This window comes from Anomaloglossus baeobatrachus, chromosome 8, assembly GCF_048569485.1.
Source record: "Anomaloglossus baeobatrachus isolate aAnoBae1 chromosome 8, aAnoBae1.hap1, whole genome shotgun sequence".
Classification (NCBI taxonomy): domain Eukaryota; kingdom Metazoa; phylum Chordata; class Amphibia; order Anura; family Aromobatidae; genus Anomaloglossus; species Anomaloglossus baeobatrachus.
The window spans coordinates 164996752-165024216 of NC_134360.1; the positions used below are offsets into that span (position 1 = coordinate 164996752).

A 27465-nucleotide genomic window follows, 5' to 3' on the forward strand; every position below is an offset into this window, starting at 1 on the left:
TCACAAGTAGAAATCTCTAGAATACATGTTATCTTCCATAATATATCATCAAAATGATCTGAACCTAATAGAAGCTCCGAGAATGAGAATATTACGGCTGGTTATTTCCACTCTTGTAGACTTGGTTGCTCTCTCCAGCTATGTGTCTTCTCACTTTAATATGATGTGAGTACAGAGATAAGATAAGTCCAGCTTTCTTTCCATGCTTAGCTCTAGATCTACTGTGTGATAAAGAGGCAACTACTGTATATCATCATGGATAGGGTTTCTTTACCGTTAGAGCCGTGACAGCATAAAACAGTTCAATAGAGATATTCTAACGGTTCATTTATTTTAAGAAATTTCAAAAGGTTTTTGACAGCTTTCTTGTGAGTTACAATAATATAAATTATAGAGATTGGCCACTTACGACCCTTAAGATAGGCCAAGAATATCTGCAATACCCGGCACCCCCATCGATATGCTCTTACTGGCGCCATCAAAGGCTGGAAGTTCTTGGATGATGACCAGCTCCATCAAAACTATAGTGGCCCTTATTCATTTGATCTGCAGTACCCGACCACGTCCACTATGGCACTGATGAAGCTGCTGTGTTGCGGCAGCATCTGAAAATGTCCGGAGACTTTCAGGATGGTAACAGCAGATTGGCGGGGGTGTCGGGTATCGCAAAAATTAATGACCTAAAGGTATTAGATTACTGGAGCTGACCATGTACTCTAGATACTTATTCTGAGTTATGTTCATTATAGCACTTACATCATATGTGTATTTCTTGACATTATTGTCTAGGGATATAATACATAACATCGCAGGGAGATGTGGACCGGTAATCTGCTACAATCTATAAATCCTCATTTCCATCAAACTCATTAGTTCTTCACATTCTAAAATGTCACAATTAAGTTACTTACAGCTGGACCTGGAGCTCCAACTGGGCCTTGCAAACCAGCTGGTCCAGGAGGACCCTAGAAACGGAAAGAAAAAGAAATGTTGTGAGAGTTTATGAACATACACCTTAAAGTAGGCTATAAGATATTGCTAAGAGGGCTCCATATTTGCTTTGGTTAACTGCAGAAAATAACAATTCACTGCAATCAGATTTTACAAGCAGTGTTGGATTTTTAGCTGAAGTTAAAATGTAGTTTTTTAGATGTTTTTGAACAGATATTAGTTTGAAAAGAATAGAACACATTTTTTTGATTCAGGGTCCAGTAAGGACTGGCTGTGGGTCTCCTGATCCACACTCAACAGCTTCATAGGCATATATGAGGTTGGGTCAGAAGACCTACGACCGGTCTGTGCATTGCAGTCTACACCCAAAACTAACGTGTGAATTTGACCTCATGGATGGACATTGTTAGGGTAAAACAAAGATAGAGCAGACATAGAGCAGCCCTCTTCATTTTTTTCTTGTGTCTATTAGGGAAAAAAGTAGTCGGAAAAGAAAAAAAAAACAGCAATATGGCTATACATCTAGAAAGTAATTTTTTTGTATTAATTTGCAGTTTTAATTGTAACAGACCATTCGGTCGGGTTCAGATGAGCATATTTTAGGTATGAGCGCTATCCCAGTTAATATAGCCTAGTGTATATATCAGTGTTATTTAAATGGGCAGCTCAAACATTGCAGGATTACTAGTCTGATGTCTTTTTGGTTCAGACTCGCCCATTAAACTTAATGAGTGTGCAAAACAAATGGATGCCAAATGGACACGATCAGTATAGTATGAGTTTTGTTATCCATCCATTGCAGTTAATAACATAGAAAATTGTATCTGGTGTTGTAAATATCTTCAACTGTTGAGATTTAAAAACAGATGCCATACATAAGTCATATGGATGCATAGAAGATATATGGACATATAGATGACATATGGACATGTAGATGACATACAGACATGTAGATGACATACAGACATAGATGACATATGGACATGTAGATGACATACGGACATGTAGATGACATACAGACATCTAGATGACATACGGACATATAGACATCTAGATGACATATGGACATTCTGACATATAGACATACGGACATATAGATTATAGATGACATACGGACATATAGATGACATATGGTCATATAGATGGCATACGGACATATAGATGACATACTGACATACGGACATATAGATGATACTGACATACGGCCATATAGATGACATATGGACATATAGATGGCATACGGACATATAGATGACATATGGACATAAAGATGACATACGGACATATAGATGACATATGAACATATAGATGGCATACGGACATATAGATGCCATACGGCCATATAGATGACATACTGACATATGGACATATAGATGACATATAGATGGCATACGGACATATAGATGACATATGGATAGAATAGGGATAATAATGCTGATGAAAATGTTTCTGTTTTTACTGAAAGAAAGACAGAGTTTTATATACTGGCACAACTGCAGCAGATTTACAGACTCACCTGCTCGCCTTTATCTCCCTTGCCTCCCTTTTGACCAGGCTCTCCTATTTCACCCTATTAAAAAAAAAAAAAAGAAAGAAAGAAAAGTAAATTATTCAAGGCATTCCCAGCAGCTTGTGCGAATGTCACATTACTGGGACGGAGCCGGCATTGTGCGTATTGATTACTCTTCATATTCTGACAGCTTAATCCTGGCATTGATTAGCATGGCACTTGCTGGGATTTGCAGCAAACTCTCCCAGAGGTTTAAATTGATGATCACTGAGTGGGAGATGGGAGACCGCGTGAAGAGCAGGAGGTGATTACTAATAAGATCACAGGAGCTGACATTAGAGCCTTACAAGATGACTGGCAAGTGCAGAGGAAAATAGCATCCCTAGCATAAAAAGGTACATTTTATGAGAAAATAGCACCACTAGTACAGAAAAGTGCATTTTACAAGGCAAGATATGCCTGCATATAAGGCTAAGTTCACACTTCAGTTGTTTTGCATCAGTCACATGCATTGCTTGACGCATGTGACTGATGCGTTGTTACAACGGATGACAACGGTGACAAAAAAAAGAATTTCTTTGTCGGACTCCGTTGTGTGCTGGGGGCGGAATTTGGGGGGCGGAGCTCGGGGGCGGAGTTTGGGGGGAGGAGCTGAGGACGTCAGTGCCGCGGTCTGCATGGCTGGGGACAGGTGAGTGAGTGTGTGTGTGTGTGTGTGTGTGTCTACATGCGTGTGTACATGCGGAGTGCGGGAGGGGGCGGAGCCAAGAGGTGAAGTGTCAGCCTCCTTGCACACTGTATCCAGGGTAAATATCGGGTAACTAAAAGCAAAGCACTTTTTGCTTGGTTACCCGATATTTATCTTGGATACCAGCTTAGCGCGGGCTCCGTGCACCCGTAACCACTGTAAATATCGGGTAACTAACCAAAGCGCATTGCTTGGTTACCCGATGTTTATCCTGGTTACGGGGGCGGGGAGCCAGAGAGCGCATGCGCAGCAAAATCCTACGGATCGCGCTGCTCAAAAAATGTTACATGCTGCGTTGCTCCCGCCCGGCGGTCAGTTAAAAAACAACTGACTGCGACGCAGCGGATGCAACGCAGCATCATCAGTCACAATCCGTCACTAATAGAAGCCTATGGGGGAAAACAGGATTCCTGCAAAATATTTTGCAGGATACCGTAATTCCTCAAGGCTACGGATTGTGACTGATGCAAATCAACTGAAGTGTGAACTTAGCCTAAGATGATTTAGCCAGTACATTTAGGAGGTCATTGGTTTCTAGCTGCAGGGCTACTGGACTGTGTGTAAGTGATTTTCACACATGAGTTAAATTTACAAATATCCTTGTGTGTGCCTAATACAGGAGTAGTCTAGGTTTTCTCATAAGACCCTAGAATACCATACACTGACTAACCACCAATGCGCCAAACATACATTACAGGCCCCATTAGGATTTCTTTCTGGAGATTTAGCCTCAAATCTGACTGATAAGAATTTATTCTTGAAGGGCTATTCCCATCTCCAAGATCCTATCCCAATAACCAGTAAGTGTAATAATTAATTAGCAAATATCTCCAATTAGAAATGTAGTACAGTTCTCCGGATATAGCCATGTCTCTTACCTCATGTCCAGGGCATTGCAGCTTAGGTATCCATGGTTACGTCCACAGTCAACTAACTAACTGTCACTACATGATTGGTCGTAACCATGGATACATAAGTTATAATGCCCTGCACATGAGGTAAGAAACGTGGCTATATCAAGAAAATGATTTTATTCTTAGAAAATAATTGGAGGTATTTCTATTAATATTATTATTATTATTATTATTATACCTACTACATATTTGGATAGGATGTTGGAGATGGAAATACCCCTTTAAGTGTAGTCATGTACTCGTTTCCCAATGGCACTGCAAGTCTCTAAGTCAATACCAGCTTGTTGTGGCAGTGCATCAGTGCACACTAGTGACACCCTCTAATAGCTATAAACTTCATAGCATTGTAATATTTGTATACTGTTCATTACAATTAAATATATTAGGATATTTTTAAAATTATTCTCCATTACATTTAATAAAAATGTTTCATTTTAATTCTATTTTCTTGTATTGAGGCTTCATTTAAGTCCTATGGGCAGTCTGTCAATATAAAATGACTGTTCAAACCAAGCATAGGGGCACCACCGACCCATTGGAGGAGTTCAGTGCACCTTCCCCCTACTTGTTTTCCATCATCTCTGCCCTTCTCTTGCTCTTGTAAAGCCAGAGATATTATTTAAGGACGAGGAGGGGGTGATCCGAAACATATAGGTAAAATAGTGCACTACACTGGTCGATCAAACCAAGGGTTCACCATTCACCTGTACTTGGTTTCAACATTCAGTTTACGCTTCTGATTTCCTTTTAACTGAATTATTGAGCAATTATCACATATTTTTATCTCTATGTCAAATGAGTAAAGCTAAAGAAAATGATTGTAGAACATATATCATAATGTCACACAAGTAATAATATCACAGTCATAGCTTGCTTCACTTATACTGTCTTTCATGGCTTAATGGGCCAGTTCACTGATGGTGGCTCAGTGGACATCTCTTGCTTCAAAATTATGGAGCCAGGGACTTTGATAGTGATGTATGTAACTTAGTGAATGCATCATGAGGAATGAATTAGACTGTCAGATCCACAAACTATTGCAAATTATTGGCCATCTGCTTAAGTATATTATGATGCTGTTATGAAACTGGTTGTGGCTGTTTACAAATTATACTATGCAAATAGTACTATAAGGTTGTAGATTCACTAAGTCAAATGTGATATAAGCTTGACTTCATTTTCACACAATCTAATTAGGTGTTTTACACATATTTTGTGACTTGCTAGACAGGGGTATGTGGTCTGGCAAAAAAAGAGCATGGCTCAAAGGGGTTGTCCGGTCTTTTGCTTATTGCCGGACACGTACCAACTAGATGTGTTTGACAAGTGAACTGAACGAGGTTGCACAAGGCTAGTTGGAATGTGGCCGGAAGTATGGAAATCACATATTGGCCATCACATGACATATCAGTCTCACTGCTGACACTGAAGGATTCTGGCTGCATGCAGTGCGCACACATTGAGGATTCAAAAGTCTGCGTTCATATAAAGTGACTTCAGACTTTTAGCAAAAGACTGGATAGCCCATTTAAAATGCACCATACTGTGTCGAAATACTGGCATAAAAAAGTAAGTCAAACAAACGTTGGCACAAAGTTGGACAAAAGTGTCTGAAGATCTCCAAATTTCATCATACAGCATGACCCAAAGTGATAGATTTTGTGACTTTTGGGGCATTTCCTCTAATTCAGGGCAGCTCGAACATACTGTATAGAAATATATTTTTCTTAAACTGTTGTTGAAAAATGTGCCAAATTAATAAAGAGGCGCGCCCCTAGAAGCACTGGGAGCAGCTTACTCCAGCGCACCCTTGAATGACAGTCTTGATGAAAGAGGGCCTCAGTCTACTTAAAAGCCATCCAAATTTAAGACAGTATTAATAAATCTGCTCAATACAAAATCTAACGAATTGTTCATGGAAATCAGGATAGTTTCAAAATAAGATTTAGTCCACAGTGTAAGATTAATACCTTGTCACCATCTTCACCAGGTGGTCCTTGTGGGCCAGCAGGGCCTGGAAGTCCTACCGGTCCTTGTACTCCATCTCGGCCAGCAGGTCCCTGAGGTCCTTTTTCTCCCTATCATAGGATCACAATGAAAAAAGTGTGACTTTTAACAAACTGACTATATATTAGAAAGTTCCCCAGAATGTTTTATCCTGTACTGTAATGTATGTATTAATATTCACACTGCTCAACATTTCCCAGCACGTCTTGCCTGCTGACAGTAAAACTGTCAACCTGAAAGCATTGAGCCTTAATTACTATATTACTTAATATTCCCACATATAGTGAATATTGCACTAGAGTAATCGTATGATAAGTTTTCTATCAACCCTCCTAATAAGATTTTACATCCTCTTAGCTTTCGGATTACGCTCTGTTTTTATATTAGCCGGAATGAGCCTTGTAGAATCGAAAACACATCTAGGTTTGTTCAGTTTGACTGGTTAATGTTAATATTCTCTATGTATTGAGCGATTTAGGTGACGCTCATCTCAATGTAATACATTAGTGAGTGAAAGGATGTTTCATTTTCTTGTCAACAGGAAACATCCATCATTATGATAAATCCAAATAGTAATCCTAATAATCTGTATATCATCAATTTTCATAAAATACTATCCTTACATGTCACATAATGCATATTAGTGTGAAGAAACTGTGAAGATTGAATAAATGTGTCAGCCTAGCACTGTATACAATGAATATGAGCCGACAGTGGGAGCCGGGGTAGGTGTTCAGCCATGGCGGAGTATTGCAGTGGCAATGCATACAGCAGTATCCGTGCAGCTACCATCAGGAAACCACACTATAGATCAGGAGATTTACTAATTACTTCTTGTTTTTCTTCTTTTGTTTGTGAGAGTTTCTACTATATGTGCACAATTAATTCTCATAATGTCTTCAATAAAGACTGATGCTCATGTTTTACATCTGTGTTCTATGGATTGGTAATACATACATGATGAACTGTAGCAGAAGAAGAAAAAATCCAGCATCCAGTTCCAGAATATATTAAAATGGATTTTCTTTATTATTCAAAAGATAACAATCATGTTACAAAAAGTTTCTCCATATTCATAAAAACCTTAACATGGCAGAGTGAACAAGGAACGCGTTTCAGAGTAAAAACTCCTTACTCTGAACGGTTCTCCAAGTAGGTGAGCTGGTTCTTTACCTCCTTCATTTATACATGATGGACTGCTCTGAGTCCATATTGTATGTCTACGGGCAAAAATAGTTTAAAAAAAAAAAGGTTGCTGAACCCATGAAAAAATATTGCATGGTGCATGCCATATTACTGAAGTATTCTCCTCTTGACGTATTGCTCAAGAGCGGTGTTTTTGAAAGTCCATGGAGCATCTATGGGTTTTGTGACTCAATAGGAAAAAAATTATTGGATGTTCCATTGCATGAAATATTTCATGTTATTCTTCATTAGAAGCCTTGTTTCTACAGCTGACTATGGTGTCTTACGGATGTCATATGCAGTGCACCATGGTCTTGTTGTGCCACCATACACAGGTATAACTGCACAGAGTTCATCTATCTAACTTCTGCTACTAAAGCTGTTTCTATTTCATTTTTATTAGCTTTACTATAATAGTTGTCGTTCACATCAGTCCCTGACTCGCAATTAGAGTGGTATTGTCAATTTCTTAAATTGCTTTATTTCATTAGACAGCATGAAAATAAGCATGTTTGCACTTGACTTGCTTTTTCTAACTGCCTGTTATTTTCTTGGAATGAAAAATTTTATCTTTTAACGAGTACAGCTGGTTTCCATGGAGCCCGGCCTCTTGTGCCTTCCTGAGAGTGCCAACTAGTTACATTCAAGGAGAGGAGTTAACTCTTAACATCCCAGTCCATTTTCTACAGTCAATTGATTTCTATAAAGTATTTAGCTAGTCACCTTCCTCCCCCTTCCTGTCATGTTCTGATTAGATGCAGTTGTAAATCACAAGGCCTGTAGCTTTCTCAGCAGGTCTCCTAATCATGGCTTTCTGCTCTTGCTGTCCAGACCTTTGTGCTTGTTCAAAACCCATGTCATCTCTATGAGTAAATGCAGGAATAACAGTATATACTCAGAACAAACAGGAGAACATGAGCTGAGCTTTATAGTTCTACTAATATTGCAATTCTATTCTCCATAGCTGTCCCTCAAGCAGGAGAATCTGCCCCTCAGAAACAAGGATGTGAGGAAACTTTAAGGAGACCAAACTGCTCAAGAGATAATTTGAGAATACCCCTTTCAATTATCCTGTATCCTATATAACAGTACATACACACTAGTGACTTAATGCTGGAATCACTTATTCTTATTACATTTTGCATAGCGTTAAACCTTTGTTGAGGGTATGGTACCAAAGTTCTTGGACTTTCAGGAAGAATATTTACTCTAACAATTCACTTTTGCTATCCTTTGGAATAATAATAAAGTCGATGCTTGTGCCTAGAGGCTTCCTAAAGTCTTTCCGGAATTGTTTGGATTATAGAACCTAATAACTGCAAGACTCCAGAAGCTAAGACAGAAAAAGGTCGCCTAGAGATGAGGCTCAAACGACATCAGTATAAAGGACATATCTGTGCTAAATAAATTGGCTTCTGAGGTTTCAGACATATCTTAAAAGTCTTAATCATGTAGGAGAATTAATTGCACTTTTATCTAAACTAGGCATAAACATTGCCTTGGAATAAATAGCTGTTTTGTTAACTCTTTAATTAGTTCACTTTTAAAAATAACTTCATTATGTTCTGCCTGTGCAGATGGTTACTTACGGATCTTTGTCTTTCTCACTTTAGTTTAATATGAAATTAAGCTTTTGATGAAATTTATGATATTACATTTTACATAAATAGACTTATTGTCACATGGAGAGAATAGAACCTAATGCTCTGGAGAGAAGGTTCTGGTGCTTAAGTGGGGTCTAAACCCCTCCTAATAAAGTATAAAGAACTCTGCACTCAATTATCACATGGTAATTAGATGAGAGTGTTTATCCTCAAAGATTATTACATGTGACGTTTCATCCATCTTGTGTGACCACCATCAAACATCAGATTGCAGATGGATTGGTGGTATGACAGTATTAGCGCAATTTGGATAGCTGATATTCCATTAAGAAATAATAGTGCCATATAAAGCCGAGTTCTTTCTATTGTGTCACAAATTATGTTCACAAACATTGTAATACTTACAGGGGCTCCCTTTTCTCCTGCTGGACCTGGTGGGCCCTGAGGACCAGGTCTGCCTGGAAGACCAATAGGTCCAGCAGTGCCGGCTGCTCCTCTTTCTCCAGCTGAACCCTAAACACAATAAAACAAGAATGAACATTATATATATATATATATATATATATATATATATATATATATATATATATATATATATATATATATGCTGTAGATTTATATATATATATATATGCTGTAGATTTATATATATATATGCTGTAGATTTATATATATATATATATATAAACGTTCACATGATACAGTCTTTTTAATTGATCATTAATCGCAATAGTTTCCTCTCCCAAAAGTAAGCCCCTGCAGCAGCCTGCTGAGTTTATGTGGCATGTGCAGGTCTAATATTGCACTATTACATCACACAAGTGTGCAAAAAAAAATGATTATGTTTTAACAACACGCACACTTTTTGAGGTAGAGATATTTTATACATTTCTGCCTGTGCCACACAAGCCCAGGTTTCAGGATTCTTCTTCACTAGCAAAATAAGGACATTGAGTATTAAACTTCCCTCCAGATTTTAAACTGCAGTGTGAGAAATGTTAAGAATATGCTGTTACTACAGATCTATGAATTCACAACAACACTGACTATGGAGCTCCAGCATCTCCCTATCTCACTTTAATCTTTGGATTATTATTCACAGACTGACTTCTAATCCCATTTTTAACATAACCCCACGTCAAACTCCATGGCACCCAAATGCATCTCAAGGCTCTGGCCAACTGGTCCAGGAAGCCATCATCTATCCCCCATGAGCTGGCTGGATTGTCATTTTAAATAAACACTTGTACCTTGCCCCTCCCCCCCATCTCATTGTAGATTGTAAGCTCTCACGAGCAGGGTTGCCATTTTTCCTTTTAAATATTGTATCCTCTATAATTGTTACTTGTTTGTATATGTTTATGTATATGATATGTATATGTTCCTCCTGAATTGTAAAGCGCTGCGGAATATGTTGGCGCTATAGAAATAAAGATTATTATTATTATTATTATTATTAATATTGTTTAGCAATAGTGCAGTAGAGTAATACAGAGAAATTTTGGCCTTATTCTATTCCTTCATTAATGAACCGTGCACTCTGCTCTCCTATCTCTAGGCAGTAAAATTCTAAAATGCAGCTGCTTGGCCAATGGCTATTGCTCATCTTTTATAATGACTGGAATAGTCCCCTACGATTGGCTGCGCTAGACCATGTGAAGCAATAGCAGCAGGGAATTGTGGCGAAGCTCACGTGGCCATGCTTGACTTCATTAGCCCGCTATGTGACTATTCAGCAGTGTGTGAAACGGCAAAGGGCCTTTATTGGGGGTAATCGAGTCGCAAATTTTTGAATTTCTGAAAAACTGCAAACATCAGCAAATTCAACTAAAAGTCGATCCTTCTACGATTGATCCACTCATATCTAACTAGAAGTCATGATGCAGGTATTGTTAAACAAAATTATATTTAAATGTAACAGCTAGTAAGCAAATGAGAACAGCAAATTATTAGGTTAGGTTAAAGTTATATAAAAAAAAATCAACAAATAAGTCTATCTATTTACAGAGCACTACTTAACATTTGAAGAACAGCAACTATATTATTGTTTAGCGATATCTTAATTTTTAATTTATCTGGTAAATATCTAAAAAAACATTAGTGTTATGAATAAGAAATTGACGAATAAATATGTATAAATTCTGATTGATTTTTCACTTGCTCTGATAACCTACTATTGGTTCCAGTGAACCAATTCTACAAATTCTAAACATAGACATAAAAGTAGAAAAACATAAAGTTTCTGGTGTGTTCATTGAGACATGGAAGTAACAATAGAGAATATTACTACTTACAATTGGACCAGGTGGACCCTGTGGGCCTTCTCCCCCTTTCAAGCCTGCAGCACCCTAAAATAAATAAGGATAAACATGCTTTACATATATGTATGGGTTTTACATTTATAAGTCTATCTGTATTGTCATACAGATAGTGATGAATATACTCAATCACACATTTATAAGACTAAACTTACTTCAAGGGAACTGGACAAATATCTAATCATGTATATATTAGATGATTTTACTTTTATAAAACATATTTCATCTTCAGTTGTTCTATTATTTGGTGCAACATGACTAGTCTATTTGAAGCCTGTTGACAAAATAGTGGCCAATGGTTTGTGAATGTTTTGTTAAAGCTGTTTTCTGTACATTTATGAATATATAGGTTAAAGGCTCATTTTATAAGAAAAAGTCTTACCGCAGCTCCTGGAAGTCCTCTCTCTCCTGGGAATCCACGTAAACCTGGAGGACCATCTTTACCTGAAACTCCTGAAGGACCAGGGTCTCCCTGGGTTGGAACAAAAAATGAAATGTGATTGACTAATATTAGTTGTGTGTATTACATTTATATGCAAATTGTCTCTTCAAAGAGGAATAGGACGTGAAGTCAAGTACCACCTATTGAAAGTAGCAATCCTAAAGTCAATATCAACTCTTTAACGAGCCTTGACATATGACTTAAAATAATTGCCATATGACAAAAGACCATAGGACTTTATGACTTATGACTTTATGACTTATGACTTTCCATATGACCTAATTTTTACAAAAGAACCATTGAACATTTTGATATGATGTAGTTATCTATATATATTCTAAATTAATTGACAAGATGAACGAAATGGTGGCTCGGTGCTCATAAGATAATTGCCATCTCGTCAATATCTTGTCCATTGGGGCCTTACATTTTTTGGTAACAGTGGAAGGTTTTGTCATAATGTTTGGAAATATGGCCTCCTCTCAATAACCAATTCAACTAATTGACCTATAAGTCATTATGGCATACAAGTTCTTATCTGTGTAACATGTTCATTAACTTGAGCTTTCATCACTATCTTAGTAACAAACTCACCTTTGCACCCTCTTTACCAGCTGCTCCGGGTAAGCCTTGCTCTCCTGGTGGACCAGGAGGTCCAGGATGACCTCTCTCTCCAATAGGACCAGTCTCTCCGGTTGGACCCTAGGTGTATTTGGAATGCAATGATTGTTAATAATATATGCCAAGCTGAGGATAATGATCTTCTAGTTTTCCCAATCCACTAACTGTAGCATTTAATAAAAAAAATACACAATTTCTACCATCTATTTGGGCTTATTTATGGTGATTATAAAGAAAAGGGAAAGCTGTATGCTTGGGTAGCGTGAAATAGATGGCGAAGAGATTGTTTTGTATTGATTTTAGGTTTAAACAGATATACAGAGCATGCTGTGTTCTTAAAGAAGTTACAAGGTAATTTCTATAGTTAGTGTGTGTTGTTTTTAATGTTCTCCTATCTCATGACCAAAACAATAAAACTGACCTACATTGGATGGTAAATATGTAAAGCACGCGCATAAGCATACTGGACAAGGAGAGAGAAGATGGAGCAGTGAGATATTGACAGAAAACGAGAGACATTTGTGGAAAACATGTTTGGAGACGATGTTTTATACTGACCTGTGGACCTACGACGCCTCCTGGACCTGGGGGACCAGTTTTACCTTGGAAACCCTACAAAATGAACATTGTGGTTCAGAACATTTTACATATTAGAAGAGTTCCTATTGCTTAAATGCTCTAGAAAAAAAACAGTCTGAGTAACACCATACAAGGTTACCCCCAACTAACCGTTCCCAGGAAATGTCTATCGACAATAGTGACCAAAATGGACACAAAGTGCTAATTGTAGACTAGATCTTCTAAATTGATGTAATTTTAACTTATAAGTAGAATGAACTTTAGGAAACTTATTTCAAATATACTTTTGAACAGGTAGAAATCTTCAGTGACCTCAGATGTCTACTTACCAAGACTCCAACACAGTTAGGGCACGGACTAGCAAGCTGAAGCATCTAGCTCGTGCCAAGCTATATGATCCCTGTCAGCACGGTGCATAATGCAGCTTCGATATGAGGTGGTTAAAAAAATAAATAAAAAGCATTTAATCCGCCTAGAAATAAGAGTTATTGTGGCATGAGTGACGATAATGCTACGAATTGCGAAATAATCTGTGTGAGGAGGGCACAGCTACTTGTTAGGAAGCAATCAAATCCGGGATGTTAATAGAGGCCGGCATAATAAGAAACACATTGCAGAATCATTTATTTTGCTGGCAATCGGAACAGATGCAATATCTCCAGCTAGGTAATGAAAAAGCAAAAGGAAGCAAACAATATCAGTGGCTGTTATTTCCCACTTTGTAGATCACACTCTGTCTCGACTTATCCGTATTTAGTAGATTGCATCCCTTTGGAAAACAAAGGAGCAACCATTTTGCAATCCAACATGCCTGATTCCCCCCTAAATGAGAAATCTGCCAACAGAACTGTTGGAAGAAACCTATAACCTATTAGATAGTGATTCCATGGGGTTTTATTTTATATGTATGTATATATATATATATATATATATATATATAATATTATTTTTTGTACTAAATCACAACAAAAAAAAAGCAGGAGTATTATTATGTTTTGGCGCCTCTATACCCCGACCTTTAACACTTGTGATTAAATCTACACTTATGAAATATCAAATCTTTAGTGAGGTTATTCCATGATATTCCATTGTTTAGCCGGAGCTGTTTATCTGTGTGTTATTATTATTTCTCTCTTGGAGAGAAGTCGGTACTTGACACTTCTGGTCTTCTGTGTGTATGTAATACTGTAATTATAGCCCTTTTCAGCTGATGGACATCAAATAATCACTGAGGAGAAAATGACTGGTTTAACCTCACCAAGAGGCTAGTTAGCGAGTTGGAAGGAATATTTATTAGCTCGGAAGGACGCCTTGAATTTCAGCTGTAAAATGAATAGGGCATCTTCAGCAGCGCGGCAACTATGTGGTATCAGCTACTCAACTGTATAATCAGGTACATGGCTGTATAATCACTATCATTAAAATTATTTAGAAAAGTGGAAAAAAAAATATAGCTAAGTAAAAACAATAAAAACAGATGTAGTAATATTTTATTAAGTAAATGTTATCTAATGAAATAGCTTTAAAGTAAACTTTTTAAACTCTTATTTCTCACAATATCTACATCTTATTTGTCTTGCAGTATTTTATATCTATGCAGTACTTTTGAGGTAAAGCCTAAAGGGATTGTCAGGGACTTTTTTTTATTATGTGACATAAAACTAACCGGCAGGTAGTTCTTAACAGAGGCAACTACCTCTCTGTTGTACCAAGCACCGGCACAGAGTGATCATTGACCGCACCTGCCAGCGATTTAGCTGCTCCACATCAACAGAACAGCTCTTCTTCCTCCAAGATGCTCTGTCAACAGGGTGTAATTGCTGACATCATGCTGATGAGAGCCAGCTTGCTGCAATTAGGCAGCGGGCAGCCGGCTGTCATCAGCATGTTATTGGCAGTTACGTTCCATCAACGGAGCAAAACAAAAGAGAAGTCGCTGCTCTGTCAATGTGACATCAGCCTAAGTGCCAGTGGCAGATACATCTGTGACCACTCTGTGCCGTGCGAAGAATGGCACCGGACACAACAGGCCGGTAGGAAGCAACATCCTGCCTGTTAGTGCTTGGTTACATTGTAAAAGTAAGAAAGTACCTGATATCCCCTTTTACTCAATCCACCAAATTCTTTGCTGACTGAAGCGTTCACTGGTATATCTATAACACATTTATAGGTCGTATAATCCTATAGATTCACAGACTCTACTCCAGTGGCTACTTTGGTAGTCTGTGGCCACCAGACAAGAGCCCTGCCAGCCTTCTTCTACATGCCGGAATCTCTGGCACCCCTTTTAATTTCTAAGCCGAGCACAATGTCATCAGAAGAGGGGCTGAGGACTCTGGAAGGTAGGTTGTTTTTCTCAGGGCTCTGGTCAGGCAGCCACAGACCTCTAAATACGCAATTGGCTCAGGGACCTGTAAACCTTTTGAACATCTCTAGTATGTAGTCTTCAAACCCAATTGTTTTTATTACTCCGAAATATATACACAATGAGGAGTAAAGCAACATATGTTTACAGATTACATGCAGGCCTATGTGTCTCCATGGAAACATCTATTCATGGAGTCAAGTATTATATTCTTCTACTAGTACCCTCTTCTTTTGTTTGTAGATTAACAAGAAGAGAAAGCCAAAGTAAGTAAAGTAACACTTCTCTGGAGGGTCAGACTACACATAGAGTTTGTTTTCAGTTTGTAACCATGGAGACACATCTGTCTTCATAGAAGCTGCAGACATATAACGGACAGAGATTCTCAATCACATACCGATGTTATTCTGCTTCTATTCTTATTTTAAATATAGCAGAGATATAAAAATGACTCCTAGATAATAATCCAAGGGGTATATCCAAAATCTGATCACTATTACCAGTGATTATTCTCTTCTTAATGTCTATGAATGGGTATGCTTGTCCTAAAACTGAAGGCAATTTCTAGTAATCAACAGTTCTCCAAGGTGAGGAAACTGATGAACAGAACCCCAAAATGGATCTCTCCAAATACTAAAATCTCATCTGAATTATCAGGTAAAGAGTTAGCCTTTAATGATTGCCCTAACCGAGAAACCATCATCAAATGTCACATGTTTATTTCATATCCAATGTACATAATGTAATTACAATTCTAAATGTTAATAAATATTTTCAAAACAATCACTGATCTCGAGGAGACCAGCCTGATGAGAAAACACTGCCGGCAGCCAGCTAAGGCGCTCAACACAGTGAAATCCTAGGTGTATTGCCCCATGGGAAGTATGCAAATCCAAAAAGGTCCGTGGAGCCTCTGTTAGGAGTCTCAACATGGAAACTAGCCATATATCCCTGCGGGAAGGACCTAGCCAAGGAGTGGCTCTTTTTAAAATTTTCATAAATATTTAAAAAATTAGACAATATCTTAATTGTTTATAATTTTGGACCATCATGTTAGAATGTTTATTTTTTTTTTCAATTTTGGTTTTAAAACTCTTCCTATTTGGGAACAGTGATAAATAGAATATAGAGGATTGTGAAATAGAAATGTCGTACAATGATGATGCTTTCTCCACAGGATTTAAATGCTGGTGAAAATGATGAAGATTATGCATTGGTGTGAAGCTACTAGCGATGATCCATGAACACCTGCAAAGCAATTATATGGTGAAGGCGGCACAGGCGACATATTGAGGAAGGGGAAGCAAAGGGTTAGTGAAATGTACAATTGTCCCAATGGGAGTTATTGCAATTTGCCAAACTTATAAAGCAAATATACAGAAGTCTCTGTAGCAGGTTTAATAGCTGAGGCAGGTAGTCCAGCTTTGGAGGTCTGGTAGTGATCTATTGTCGGCATTTACATGAACATTTTACAATGGAGTATATAATCAGATCATTGTGAATCACTGTATATCTGATATACAAAATATATATATATCGATGCCACAGTTTTTGCCAAACAGTATAGGTATACACTTTTCTTAATGCTACCATATGGCAAAACGTTCTCTTAAAGAGAAACTAAACTAATTTTTTTAATAATTTTGTCCAGCAAGGAGATTTACGATACTTTGCGGATAACTTTATTAGGGGATCTGTTTTCTTTCCTGTACAATAATTCCATCTAAGTGGCATCCAAACCTATGATTTTCCCTGGTCTATTTGCCTACATACAGCTACTCTATCAGAATGTACTCTTTTTTTGTACAGATGATGGCAGTGATAGGGTCAGCCCTGGTCCCCTCCACTGAGAGTTCTGTTTATCACAACAATCTCCTGCAGCAGCTTATCCCCAGACTTAGTGAACTCAGCAGTTGCTTCTGTCACATTGCTAGGTGGCTGGGCAGCTGGGTGGCTGAGCAGCTGGGTGGCTGGGCAGCTGGGTGGCTGAGCAGCTGGGATAACCTACAGCACAATCTCCTTTCACACAAATAAGAAAAATAATATCTGTAATGAACTGGTAAACACAAAAAGAAGAGGGCCCCTTTGCAAGAACAATATATGTGCCCTTTATAGCCCCAGAGCTCATAATAATAATGCACAACTCCACCTGCCTTGCAGTAGAAGTGGCCCCCTACCTCCTGGGCCCCTGTGCAGCTGCACAGCTTGAACCAATGATACAGGGTGCTTGTGGAAGTAAATACAATACTTCCATTAGAGTATAGGATAAAATGAGGGTCTGTCAATACTACTGCAGGAGATTGTTCTGATAAGCACACCCCTCAAAGGAGAAGACAGATGCTGACCGATCACTGCCATCACCTGTACTCCAAATGAGTATCTTCTTATATCAATGCAGATAACAGGAAGCAAATAGATTCAGTTAATATCAGGGTTTGGAAAACACTTGTATGACTTTTGTTATGTGAATGAAAATAAATCCCCTATTAGAGTAATTTTTAAAGTTTCATAACTTTACATTCTGGATAAAATTCTAAAAAAGCTTAGTAACTCATTAAAAAAAATCTACATGTGTCTAGTTTGCTAAACAATTGATATTGGTAAAGGGAACCCATCAGCAAAGTAGTTATTTAATGTAACAGGGTTTGTAGATAACTTTGTAGTTGTGCCCCTGTGGAAAATACTAGTTTTACCAGGATGAAGAAAGTGAAGTTATAAAACCTCCATATACTGTTCACCAATGGTCACTTTTGGGGAGCTGCAATGGTGACAATGCATGTTAATATGTCCACTGGGTGCTAATAATGAAGGCAGAGTGATGACGCTCGAGGTGAGGACATCACTAAAGCTCCACTCAGATGACTATTAGGTAGTGGTAGTTTTTTCACTTCCCACCTTTTAGTAAAACCAGAGTTTTCTATGGAGACATTCCTACAGAGGTATTTACATGCCCTAATACATCATCTTAGTGGTGAAATAACCACAGCTTTTCTGACAAGTTTCCTTTAAAGTCGAGAGCAGTAGAATTATACATTCAGCCTGTTAGACAGCTCACATAATACACATAGTGTAGACATAGTAAACTAGCCCAACGAGCTGAATATATAATTATCTAGTTCTGCCCATGGATATGTACAGCTGCTTGACAGTCACACCTCTGGATTTCAATGTTTGCTACTTGCCATAAACAGGTCCAGCCAGGTACGAAAACACACCATCAGAGTAACCTACGAAGTGTCTTCTCCTACCGGGTCACAAGTGTTTGGAGAAAGTAACGCCCAGAGGATAAACTGACTGTGAAACAGCTGCCAGAAAAGAGAATAGCTGGCATACTTACAGTCTCACCACGTTGTCCAGGGTGGCCAGGCAGCCCATCCTTTCCAGGAGGACCCTGAAAAATAATAAATATGGGCCTATTAGTATTCCACTAATCACGATCATCATTCTGTTTACAGTACATGATTATCAGGATCAGATCCAGCCTCTAAAGCTGGGTTTACACACTGCAACATCTCAAACGACATCGCTGTAACGTCACCGGTTTTGTGACGCAATAGCGATGTTGTTTGCGATGTTGCAGTGTGTGAATCACATCAGCAACCTGGCCCCTGCTGTGAAGTTGCTGATCGCTACAAATCGTTCAGGACCATTCCTAGGTCCTTTGTTTCCCGCTGTGCAGCATGCATCGCTACAAAGTTTCAGTGTGTGAAAGACTTTGCAGCGACTTTGTTAGCAACTTCCCTTTCAAAAAGCTGCTTATCAACGTCCCCAACAACCAGCTAGGTCGCTCTGCAGGTCCGGATCGCTGTTGCGTTGTTGGCCAGGTTTGCCTGTTTGACAGCTCACCAGCGACTCACCAGAGACTTAGGGAGGTCGCTGTTACGTCACAAAACCGGTGACGTTACAGTGATGTCCTTTGCGATGTTGCAGTGTGTAAACCCAGCTTTAAAAACTCTTGCTCCTGATAATTGTGCAGTGTAAATACGCCAAAAGCTCTCACTAAAGAAACTACCATAATAAATCATGAATGCACAACACTATCAAAGTAATGTTGTCTTAGTTTGGACTAAACAGTTGGCTCCATATCTGTTCACTTGGCCCTCCACATGGCCAGACTATGGCAAATGAAGCCAGAAGAAGACCATTGACTGTCCATACTACGAGTGACATAAAATAAGGGTCTAGGTAACACAATTTTATGTTCTGTCTATTCTTGCTACTGTGTGTGGCCAAAATTAAGGGCCATTTTACCCCATGGGCTTTCACATTTCTTAAATATCCTTGCTAGCATAGTTCATATACTCATAGTTCATCTTACAAATCTGTAGAAGGTTCATGAACTTACAGGGGGGCCCTTTGGTCCTGGGAATCCAACTGGGCCCTGTGGTCCTTGAGGTCCCTATGATGCAAGGGAAAAAATAACAGTTCATAGAAACGTTTTTGCAAAAGTCTTTCAATAGGTTAGTAAAATAGCATATAATTAATGTATCAAAAAAGGAAATGATGCTACGGTTAACAGTTCCCTATAACCAGTGAAGTAAATGATGCCCTTGACACTGCAGTAATTAGAGTAAATGAAAGATCAAACAGCAATAATGTGTATCGCAATGAAACAGACAGGAAGGCTGCACATTCCGAGAACGGCGCTCCATCGTCTGCTCTGCTCTATTAGATCTCCGCACACCATGCTCCACAGCAAGGATCAGCAAAAGGCCCAGAAAAAGCAGAAAATACATTTTACATACACATCACAGATCAAAGTGCGGATTAGCTATGCTAATGATCCGGAAATATGTCCACAGGGAATAAGGGTAAGCTGGTTCACCTTGTCATCTTATCTGACCATTAATTCTCTGAACAGCTTGTGCTGACCTACAGCGCTGAACATGTAAGGGCAAATGATTTTGGTGTCAACTCCTGGCCGAGGTGCTCGATAGCTAATAAGTAGCCCTCCGCATCACAGCTTAGTTAGATGGGGAATGGAAAAAAGCCTATTTTATTTCCTCCTAATATTATTTATACCATCAACTGTCTACTTCTTTGTAAATAATAACTTGCTCTTTATTCGCTACGTCTACAGGCTGTGGTCCAACCAAGAGGAGCGAACTGACCATGACCAACAACCAGAGATCAATGGTTCGAACTCCAGAGTAGAGCCAGGACAGATATTGGTCTAGTTTTCTATATGGTGCTAGTTGTAAGATGATATTACTTACAAGAAGGTGATAAAATATAAAAAAGTAAAAAAAAATAAAACCATGAAAATATTTCTATAGACAATAGGAAAATCTTTCTAACAGTGAGAGCAGTCGGAGAGTGGAACAGTCTACCGTGGGAGGTAATGAGTAGAGATGAGCGAACCCATTGGAGTTCGGGGTTCAGCCGGACTTTAGATTAAGTTTGTTTTGGGACCTGGACTTGACTTGAGCTCCAATAGAAGTCACTAATTGGGCAATTCAAGTCTTTGCCCACATGCAGCTGGCCATAAACCGATCCCTTTTTGGGGACAGTGGGCAGGGTTTATCCATTTGTTTTTGGGGGGGGTTTGTGCACACTACATCCAATCATGCTGTTGTTACCCCCAGTGCGAGCCAATCAAATAAAGAAAGTGGCTTACACTGGGCTGAGGACCAAGCGTACCCGAGCATAGCAAGGCTCATGCGAGTGGTCTTTATATGTAAAGCACACAAACATGAAACCTGAACTCTGTTTTTTATGTAAAGTCTGTGTTTGGTACAAACACCAAACCTTGAGTTCGCTGATCTCTAATAGTGAGCTCTCCATCACTGGAAATCTTCAAGCGGAAGCTGGATAAACATATGGTTGGGATAATTTAGGAAAACCTGCACTCGCAGGGAGTTGGACCTAATGGCCTTTAAGGTCCCTTCCTATTCTACCACTCTATGATTATAATAATGTGTTTTGTGCACTGCTGGAATCTTGTGGCCATTATTATTTTTTATTATTATTTTTTATGATAATTATGAAAATGTTATTGCTGTCTAAGCCGCATAAAGATTGCAATATCTGTCTTCGGGTGTCAACTGCAGAGGGCCAGAAGTTCAGAAACAGCCAGGGGGACACAGTGCACTGTTTCCGCACCTCCCATAGAAGTGAAGAGGAAAAAGGACACAATGTTTATGAAACTAAACATCGAGACAGATATTCAATACCCATCCAGGTCTGAAAAAGCGATAATTTTGTTTTTTCATCAGCAGAGTTCAGATTCTTGTAACTGTCCCTAAAGGCCGCTTTACACGCTGCGACATTGCTCAAGCGATCTCGTTGGGGTCACGGAATTTGTGATGCACATCCGATCGCTTTAGCGATGCTGTTGCATGTGACACCTATGAGCGATTTTGCATTGTCGCAAAAACGTGCAAAATCGCTCATCTGTGACATAGGGGTCAAATTCTCGAATATCGTTGATGCTGCAGTAACGATGTAGTTCGTTGTTACTGCGGCAGCACACATCGCTCCGTGTGACACCGCAGGAACAGGGAACCTCTCCTTACCTGCCTGCCACCCGCAAGGCGGAAGGAAGGAGGTGGGCAGGATGTTCGTCCCGCTCATCTCTGCCCCTCCGCTTCTATTGGGCGGCGGTTCAGTGACGCTGCTGTGACGATGAACGAACCGCCCCCTTAGGAAGGAGGTGGTTCGCTGGTCACAGCGACGTTACAGAGCAGGTAAGTAGTGTGACGGGTCAGCGCGATGTTGTGCGCCACGGGCAGCGATTTGCACATTCGCACAACCGATGGGGGCGGGTACCCACGCTAGCGATATCGGTCACAATATCGCAGCATGTAAAGCGGCCTTTAAGGGTTATGTTAAGGGGGATCAAGAACTCATGTTCTTGAGCAAGAGCTCACTGCTCTCCAGCCTCCCGGATTTTTGTTTTCTGCGAGGCCGTGCACTCCTGCTTGATTGACAGTGTGGGCCTGCAACATCATTGCACCACAGGCCCGGATTGTGTGCTCTCTGATGCTGCTGAATGAGGAAGCTTTGCCTCTGCATCATCAGAAGAGGGTAGTGGCACTGATGCTCACTACATCAGAAGTGACCATTGCTTATAAATGCTATTGGAAAGAGCTTGTAAGAAAGGCGCAAGTTCGGCCACTGTAGCTAGACTTTGGCAACATAGCCATAAAAAAAAAAAATAAAAATAACTCTCTTTTTGAAAACGTAGAGGATAATTATTTTTCCAATTTTGTAGCAACTTTACCTATGCAGAAACATGAGAATAACCCTCAATTTTGCAGTGGAGATAGAAAAATGAGTCTGACTAACACTGTGTAACTGGCCACTTTGACTATAGCAGCCAATTTGAGCTCAACCTTAACTTCTGTAAAAACTAATAGAAAAATAAAAGCTGCTCTGTGATTGGTTGCTTTGGGCAACAAGGATTTTTTAAAACAGTTTTGATAATGAAGATGAACATATTTTTTAATATTTCAGTAATGAATGTGATGGTTAAAATAAACTAAGGGTGAAACAATTATAATATGTAAAATACTGAAAAAAGCTATTTTTTATTTTAAGGCCTAAGCCAAGGAAAAGTTTGTAATGTGACGTTTGGTGCCAGTAGGTTGGCCTTTTTTCTTTAAAAGACATGAATAGGGCTAGATTGATTAAGACTGCCATTGTACATGGGGTGTGCAGGAGTAAGATGCGCCTGATTCATTAAAAAATGCATGCCACTTAATGATTAAGGTGTATTTTATCACTGTGTGCGCCTCCGTGTGGCTTCCCAGACATCTTACTCCAGTTAGGGTCTGGAGTACACTGAGGTGGAAAATTTGTCAGGTGGGCTTTGCCGAAACTGGAGTAGAAACACCAAAAATCACCACATTTTTTAGCAACTTTAACGTTAAAGTCTTTTACACTAAAAATCTGGTGAAAAGACTTTGATGAATCGAGGCCACAATGTCACATTACATCACTCATGACTTGTGACTTTCACTTGTATCTCATTTGTCACTTAATAGGGAAAAATTAGAGGTAAATGATCAGATTTTAGCCTAAAGTAAATGTAAGCGCAAACCTAAAAGTTTGCCATTAACAATCTCTATTTGCTCTAAGAACTAATTTTGACAGAGGCCTCTTACTGTGGAAGGTTTGTCAATAATGGTGAAGGAAAAAGTGGAGCAAATTACCATCACAACCAAACTGTTATTTCTAATTTTTTTAGAAGCTCCTTGGAAAAAAGAAGGGGCATCAGCTCCTTTTTTAACTTTTTTGAAAAATCTACATGGCCCTATATGATGGACTGTATCAAACTGTTATTCCTCTTACTAAATTCCCCCATTGTCTTGTCAATCATTGAATGATGTGAAGAAAAGCATGGCTAGATATTGATATTCTGTAGTAATAATGTGTCAAACCTCGGTCAAGACCTAGAAGTCACAAAGGAACTAGAAATAAGCAAGTGACTTGTTTTTCGCTAATCTCTTTCATGTCTTATTTGTAAGTCGTGACTCGTTTTTTTCTTAGAAACCCATGTCGATATGAAAAATTGCTGGAAAAGTAAAAGCTTATTTCCTCTTGTCACAGAGAATGTCTATTTTCAGCTGCTTCTCGGTATTAACATCAGGCTTCTGCGGAAGTTGCTGCTTCCCAGTGTGTCACTGAACACTACGCAGATAATTACAATATTCTGCATTATAATGAGGACTGTTGTGAAGCCGCAGATAAACTGCTCCGTGACACAAGAAGCTACGACGCATTACAAAGCCTCCTGTCTGGATAAGGGCACACACTGTATCCTGTGACATAAATACATTAGCGCAGGTTCAATATTCAATGCTTAACAGAAATGAAGGAAGGAAAATCAAAGAGCCAACAAAGCAAAGGCACAATTGTTTTTAGGACAAGAACCCTTGAAATGTATACTAAAATCATACACGTGTTGGCTTCCTGGCCACTATACTCCCTATGCGACTGCAGTGTGTGCAGTGGATTAGGAATCAACATGTGAATTCTGTTGATCTCTCTGACACTCTTATCCAGGTTAGTATCACAGTATACATATAGCAGTGGCTCTTTTTTGAACAATCTCTGTTTTATTTTAACACACTTTAATAAAATGAAAGGTATCAGAGTTTAATTTGAAATTTTCTACTTTAGGGTTCATCTTCTAAAATTACCCCTGAAGAAGCCAATAGGCGAAACCCAGTTTGGGCAGGAGACTGGAGTTCCCTGTGTTTTTATTTACTTATTTGTTTATTTTATATCCAAAGTTTGCAAGTACAATATACCTGTTTTATATTCAAACACCATCTGACAATTCTGCCCTATGTATGGGATCAACTACTGCTGTAGAGAGGTGCTAAGCTGTTTTTCTTGAGGTAGTACTAGCTCCTGCAAGATCTGGGAATATAGCTAACATAGGGTAACACAGTACCACTCACCCTTTCACCAGGTGGGCCGGGAGGACCATCATTTCCTGATGTGCCCTGAAAAATAAGATATATGTCAGTCCATTTGGAATACAAAACAACAACAGAGAAATTTCAAGGAATGTTTGCAAGGCATCATACTGCAATAATTCTGTTTCTTTAAATTAACATGTGGTATGTACTGTATCATATGTCTGTTCTGTGTGATATGTTATACTCCTATATATTCTCACCTATATTTTATCCCTTGTTGCTAAGATTAGTGATGTATTCTCAATTTTTGAAATTATTCCTTATGCATGAGATAGAAGATAACTTTGAGATTGCTGCATGTCTGACCCACACCAATCCTGAGAACTTGGGCTCTGGTCGATCATATGCAGTGTTGCTCTAGTCAATTCATGTTTATGATAGTGCCAAAGACGAGCCAAGTACAGGGATAGAGTATAACTTCCAAACTCGAGAGTACCCCTTTAATCTATCACCCAATACAGAGCTGTAACCCCAATTAATCCTACTTATGTAATAACAGAGCTGTGATATTTACCTTAGGACCTGGTTTTCCTGTAGGACCTCTAGGACCTCGAGCACCTCGTGGACCCTAAGTAAGGAAACAAAGGAACCTTATGAGACTCTTCTCAGGATTACTAATACAGCATTTAGGATAATATTAGATAATACAGTTACGAGTTTATGATCTTATATGATCGGAATAAACTAATTAATGCAACATGGAAGCGTACTCACCGTTGGACCTCGTTGTCCCCTTGGACCTGGCTTGCCAGCAACACCCTAGGGGGATAAAAATATTAATATTAATAAACTACAGATAGACAATGCAAATGTGACATCTTCTGTCCTAATATAACTGACATCAAATGTCTTCTAATCCAGGATGTAGTATATATTGATCTTCAGATGAGCTGTAGGGGGACTTCAAATGTTATTGGCTTATGGAATATATTATTATTATTATTATTATTATTATTATTATAACAATATCAATTCAATAATTATAATAATAAAAATATTATTATTGTTACAATAATAATAACTATTCTTATTACAATAATATTAATACAATACTAATTATAAAAATATTTAATTATTATTGTTACAATAATAATAATAATAATAATAATGTAACAATAATAATGTTTTTATTATTTTTATAATTATTATTGTATTAATATTATTGTAATAATTATTATTATTACAATTAAAATTATTATTAGTATTAACCATACTAATAATATATTATAATAATATTTATAATCTAATTATTATTTTATTATAATTGTTCTAAAAATTATTAATTTTATAATAATGAGATTATTATAACTGCTATTATTATTATTATTATTATTACTACTACTACTACTACTACTCTTACTGCTATTATTATTATTATTATTATTATTATTATACATTTTTGCATTTACCATAGAATTCTTATTTATTTTGTTATATTTATCACATGATATGACTGTTTATAGTTCAGCAGTCAGAAGACTTTTAGGAATCGTCCTTATGATGTAAACAATACTCAGTATCTTTACATACAAGAACCTGCTCTAAACTTGAAGTAATATGATGATAAAAATTATATTTTTTACAATCATACCCGAGCTCCTTTTTCGCCGTTGGCTCCAGCAAATCCGGGGAAACCTGTAGATCCCTATTCAAATGCAAACATAAGATAAATAGGTTTAAGAACATTCAAAGAGAAAATAATGTAATCATCTAGCCACTTGTCTGGCCGGTTTGCTGATCCACAGATTTCTTCATCTGGTGACCCTCAGAATCTAACAGCAAAATTAATTTCTAGATTTTTAATATTACTGGATAGAAATGGAAACTCAAATATCAAATCAAAATAAATTGTCATTAAAATAATGGTAATCAAATAGCAATTTGATTGTTCCATCGACTCTGCCGGCACCCAACCTCATATTACTCAGTAGGATAAACCATATAAGAATATTACATTGTTGGTTAAAGCTCCCCCTAGTGATCATACTGGACCCTACATGTGGTGCCTTCGATTAATGGCAATATGCAGACTTGCTTCCTAGAACATCATATCTATAACAATATCTCTATCTGAAAATGAGATGATGTGACTGGCACATTAAAATGATATCTTACCAGAATTTTTCAGATCCAGAAAGCATAGGAAAGATCAGAACATTTAATCAAAGCAGCTGTACGTCAGCGGAATCAGTGAATGTTTCTCTGAAAGCTACTCCAGAAAACTCATTAACAAAGGATAGATTTTATCCTAAAGTTGAATTTAGGTTGGATGTGAATAAATTGAGCGCAAGGCTCTAAGATGGTCAATAAGAATGGCTGTTAAAGGGAATCAGCACCAGATTTCACAATAAAAATTATATATATTATTAAAGAGGACCATTCATTTTTTTTTTAATTTACTTCCTCTTATTGGTGTTGCTTGTGTGTTGCCCGACACAGTTTTTCCTTTTTGGCTATATCCCTCCGCTCCAAAGTTATGACCCCCTGAAATAATGGTGCAAATGTTCCCTTTAACCAACTGGGCGTGTACCATTGAACTTCCTTGGGGGTGTTTCCTTTTTCTCCTCTGACACTGACCAATCAAAACACTGCCACACCCCCAGAGTTCCATGGTATACACCCAGTTGGTTGAAGAGGAAATTTTCACTTCTATTACTGGAGGGCTTAACTAGGAACAGCAGAAGAAAAAAATACTGTTCCAAAATTAGTGGAGCAAAGACTATTGTAGGAGGTAATCCTTTCAGTGAAAATATCCAGTGAAAGGTCCTCTTTGAATAGATATCTTAGAGTTTA

At 38.3% G+C, this 27465-nt stretch overlaps 1 protein-coding gene across 1 annotated transcript in view; it reads right to left on the minus strand.

Annotated features, from left to right (window-relative positions):
* COL11A1 (collagen type XI alpha 1 chain) overlaps window positions 1-27465 on the minus strand; it is a 300012-nt gene that overhangs the window by 41207 nt on the left and 231340 nt on the right. Inside the window, exons 32-45 of the mRNA XM_075322198.1 lie at window positions 26264-26317; window positions 25387-25431; window positions 25187-25240; window positions 24652-24696; window positions 19590-19643; window positions 18582-18635; window positions 12859-12912; window positions 12274-12381; window positions 11620-11709; window positions 11214-11267; window positions 9325-9432; window positions 6094-6201; window positions 2468-2521; window positions 912-965 (exon numbers count right to left, since the gene is read on the minus strand). Of these exons, the coding sequence (XP_075178313.1) occupies window positions 912-965; window positions 2468-2521; window positions 6094-6201; window positions 9325-9432; window positions 11214-11267; window positions 11620-11709; window positions 12274-12381; window positions 12859-12912; window positions 18582-18635; window positions 19590-19643; window positions 24652-24696; window positions 25187-25240; window positions 25387-25431; window positions 26264-26317 (936 nt within the window). The remainder of the gene's footprint in view (window positions 1-911; window positions 966-2467; window positions 2522-6093; window positions 6202-9324; window positions 9433-11213; window positions 11268-11619; window positions 11710-12273; window positions 12382-12858; window positions 12913-18581; window positions 18636-19589; window positions 19644-24651; window positions 24697-25186; window positions 25241-25386; window positions 25432-26263; window positions 26318-27465) is intronic.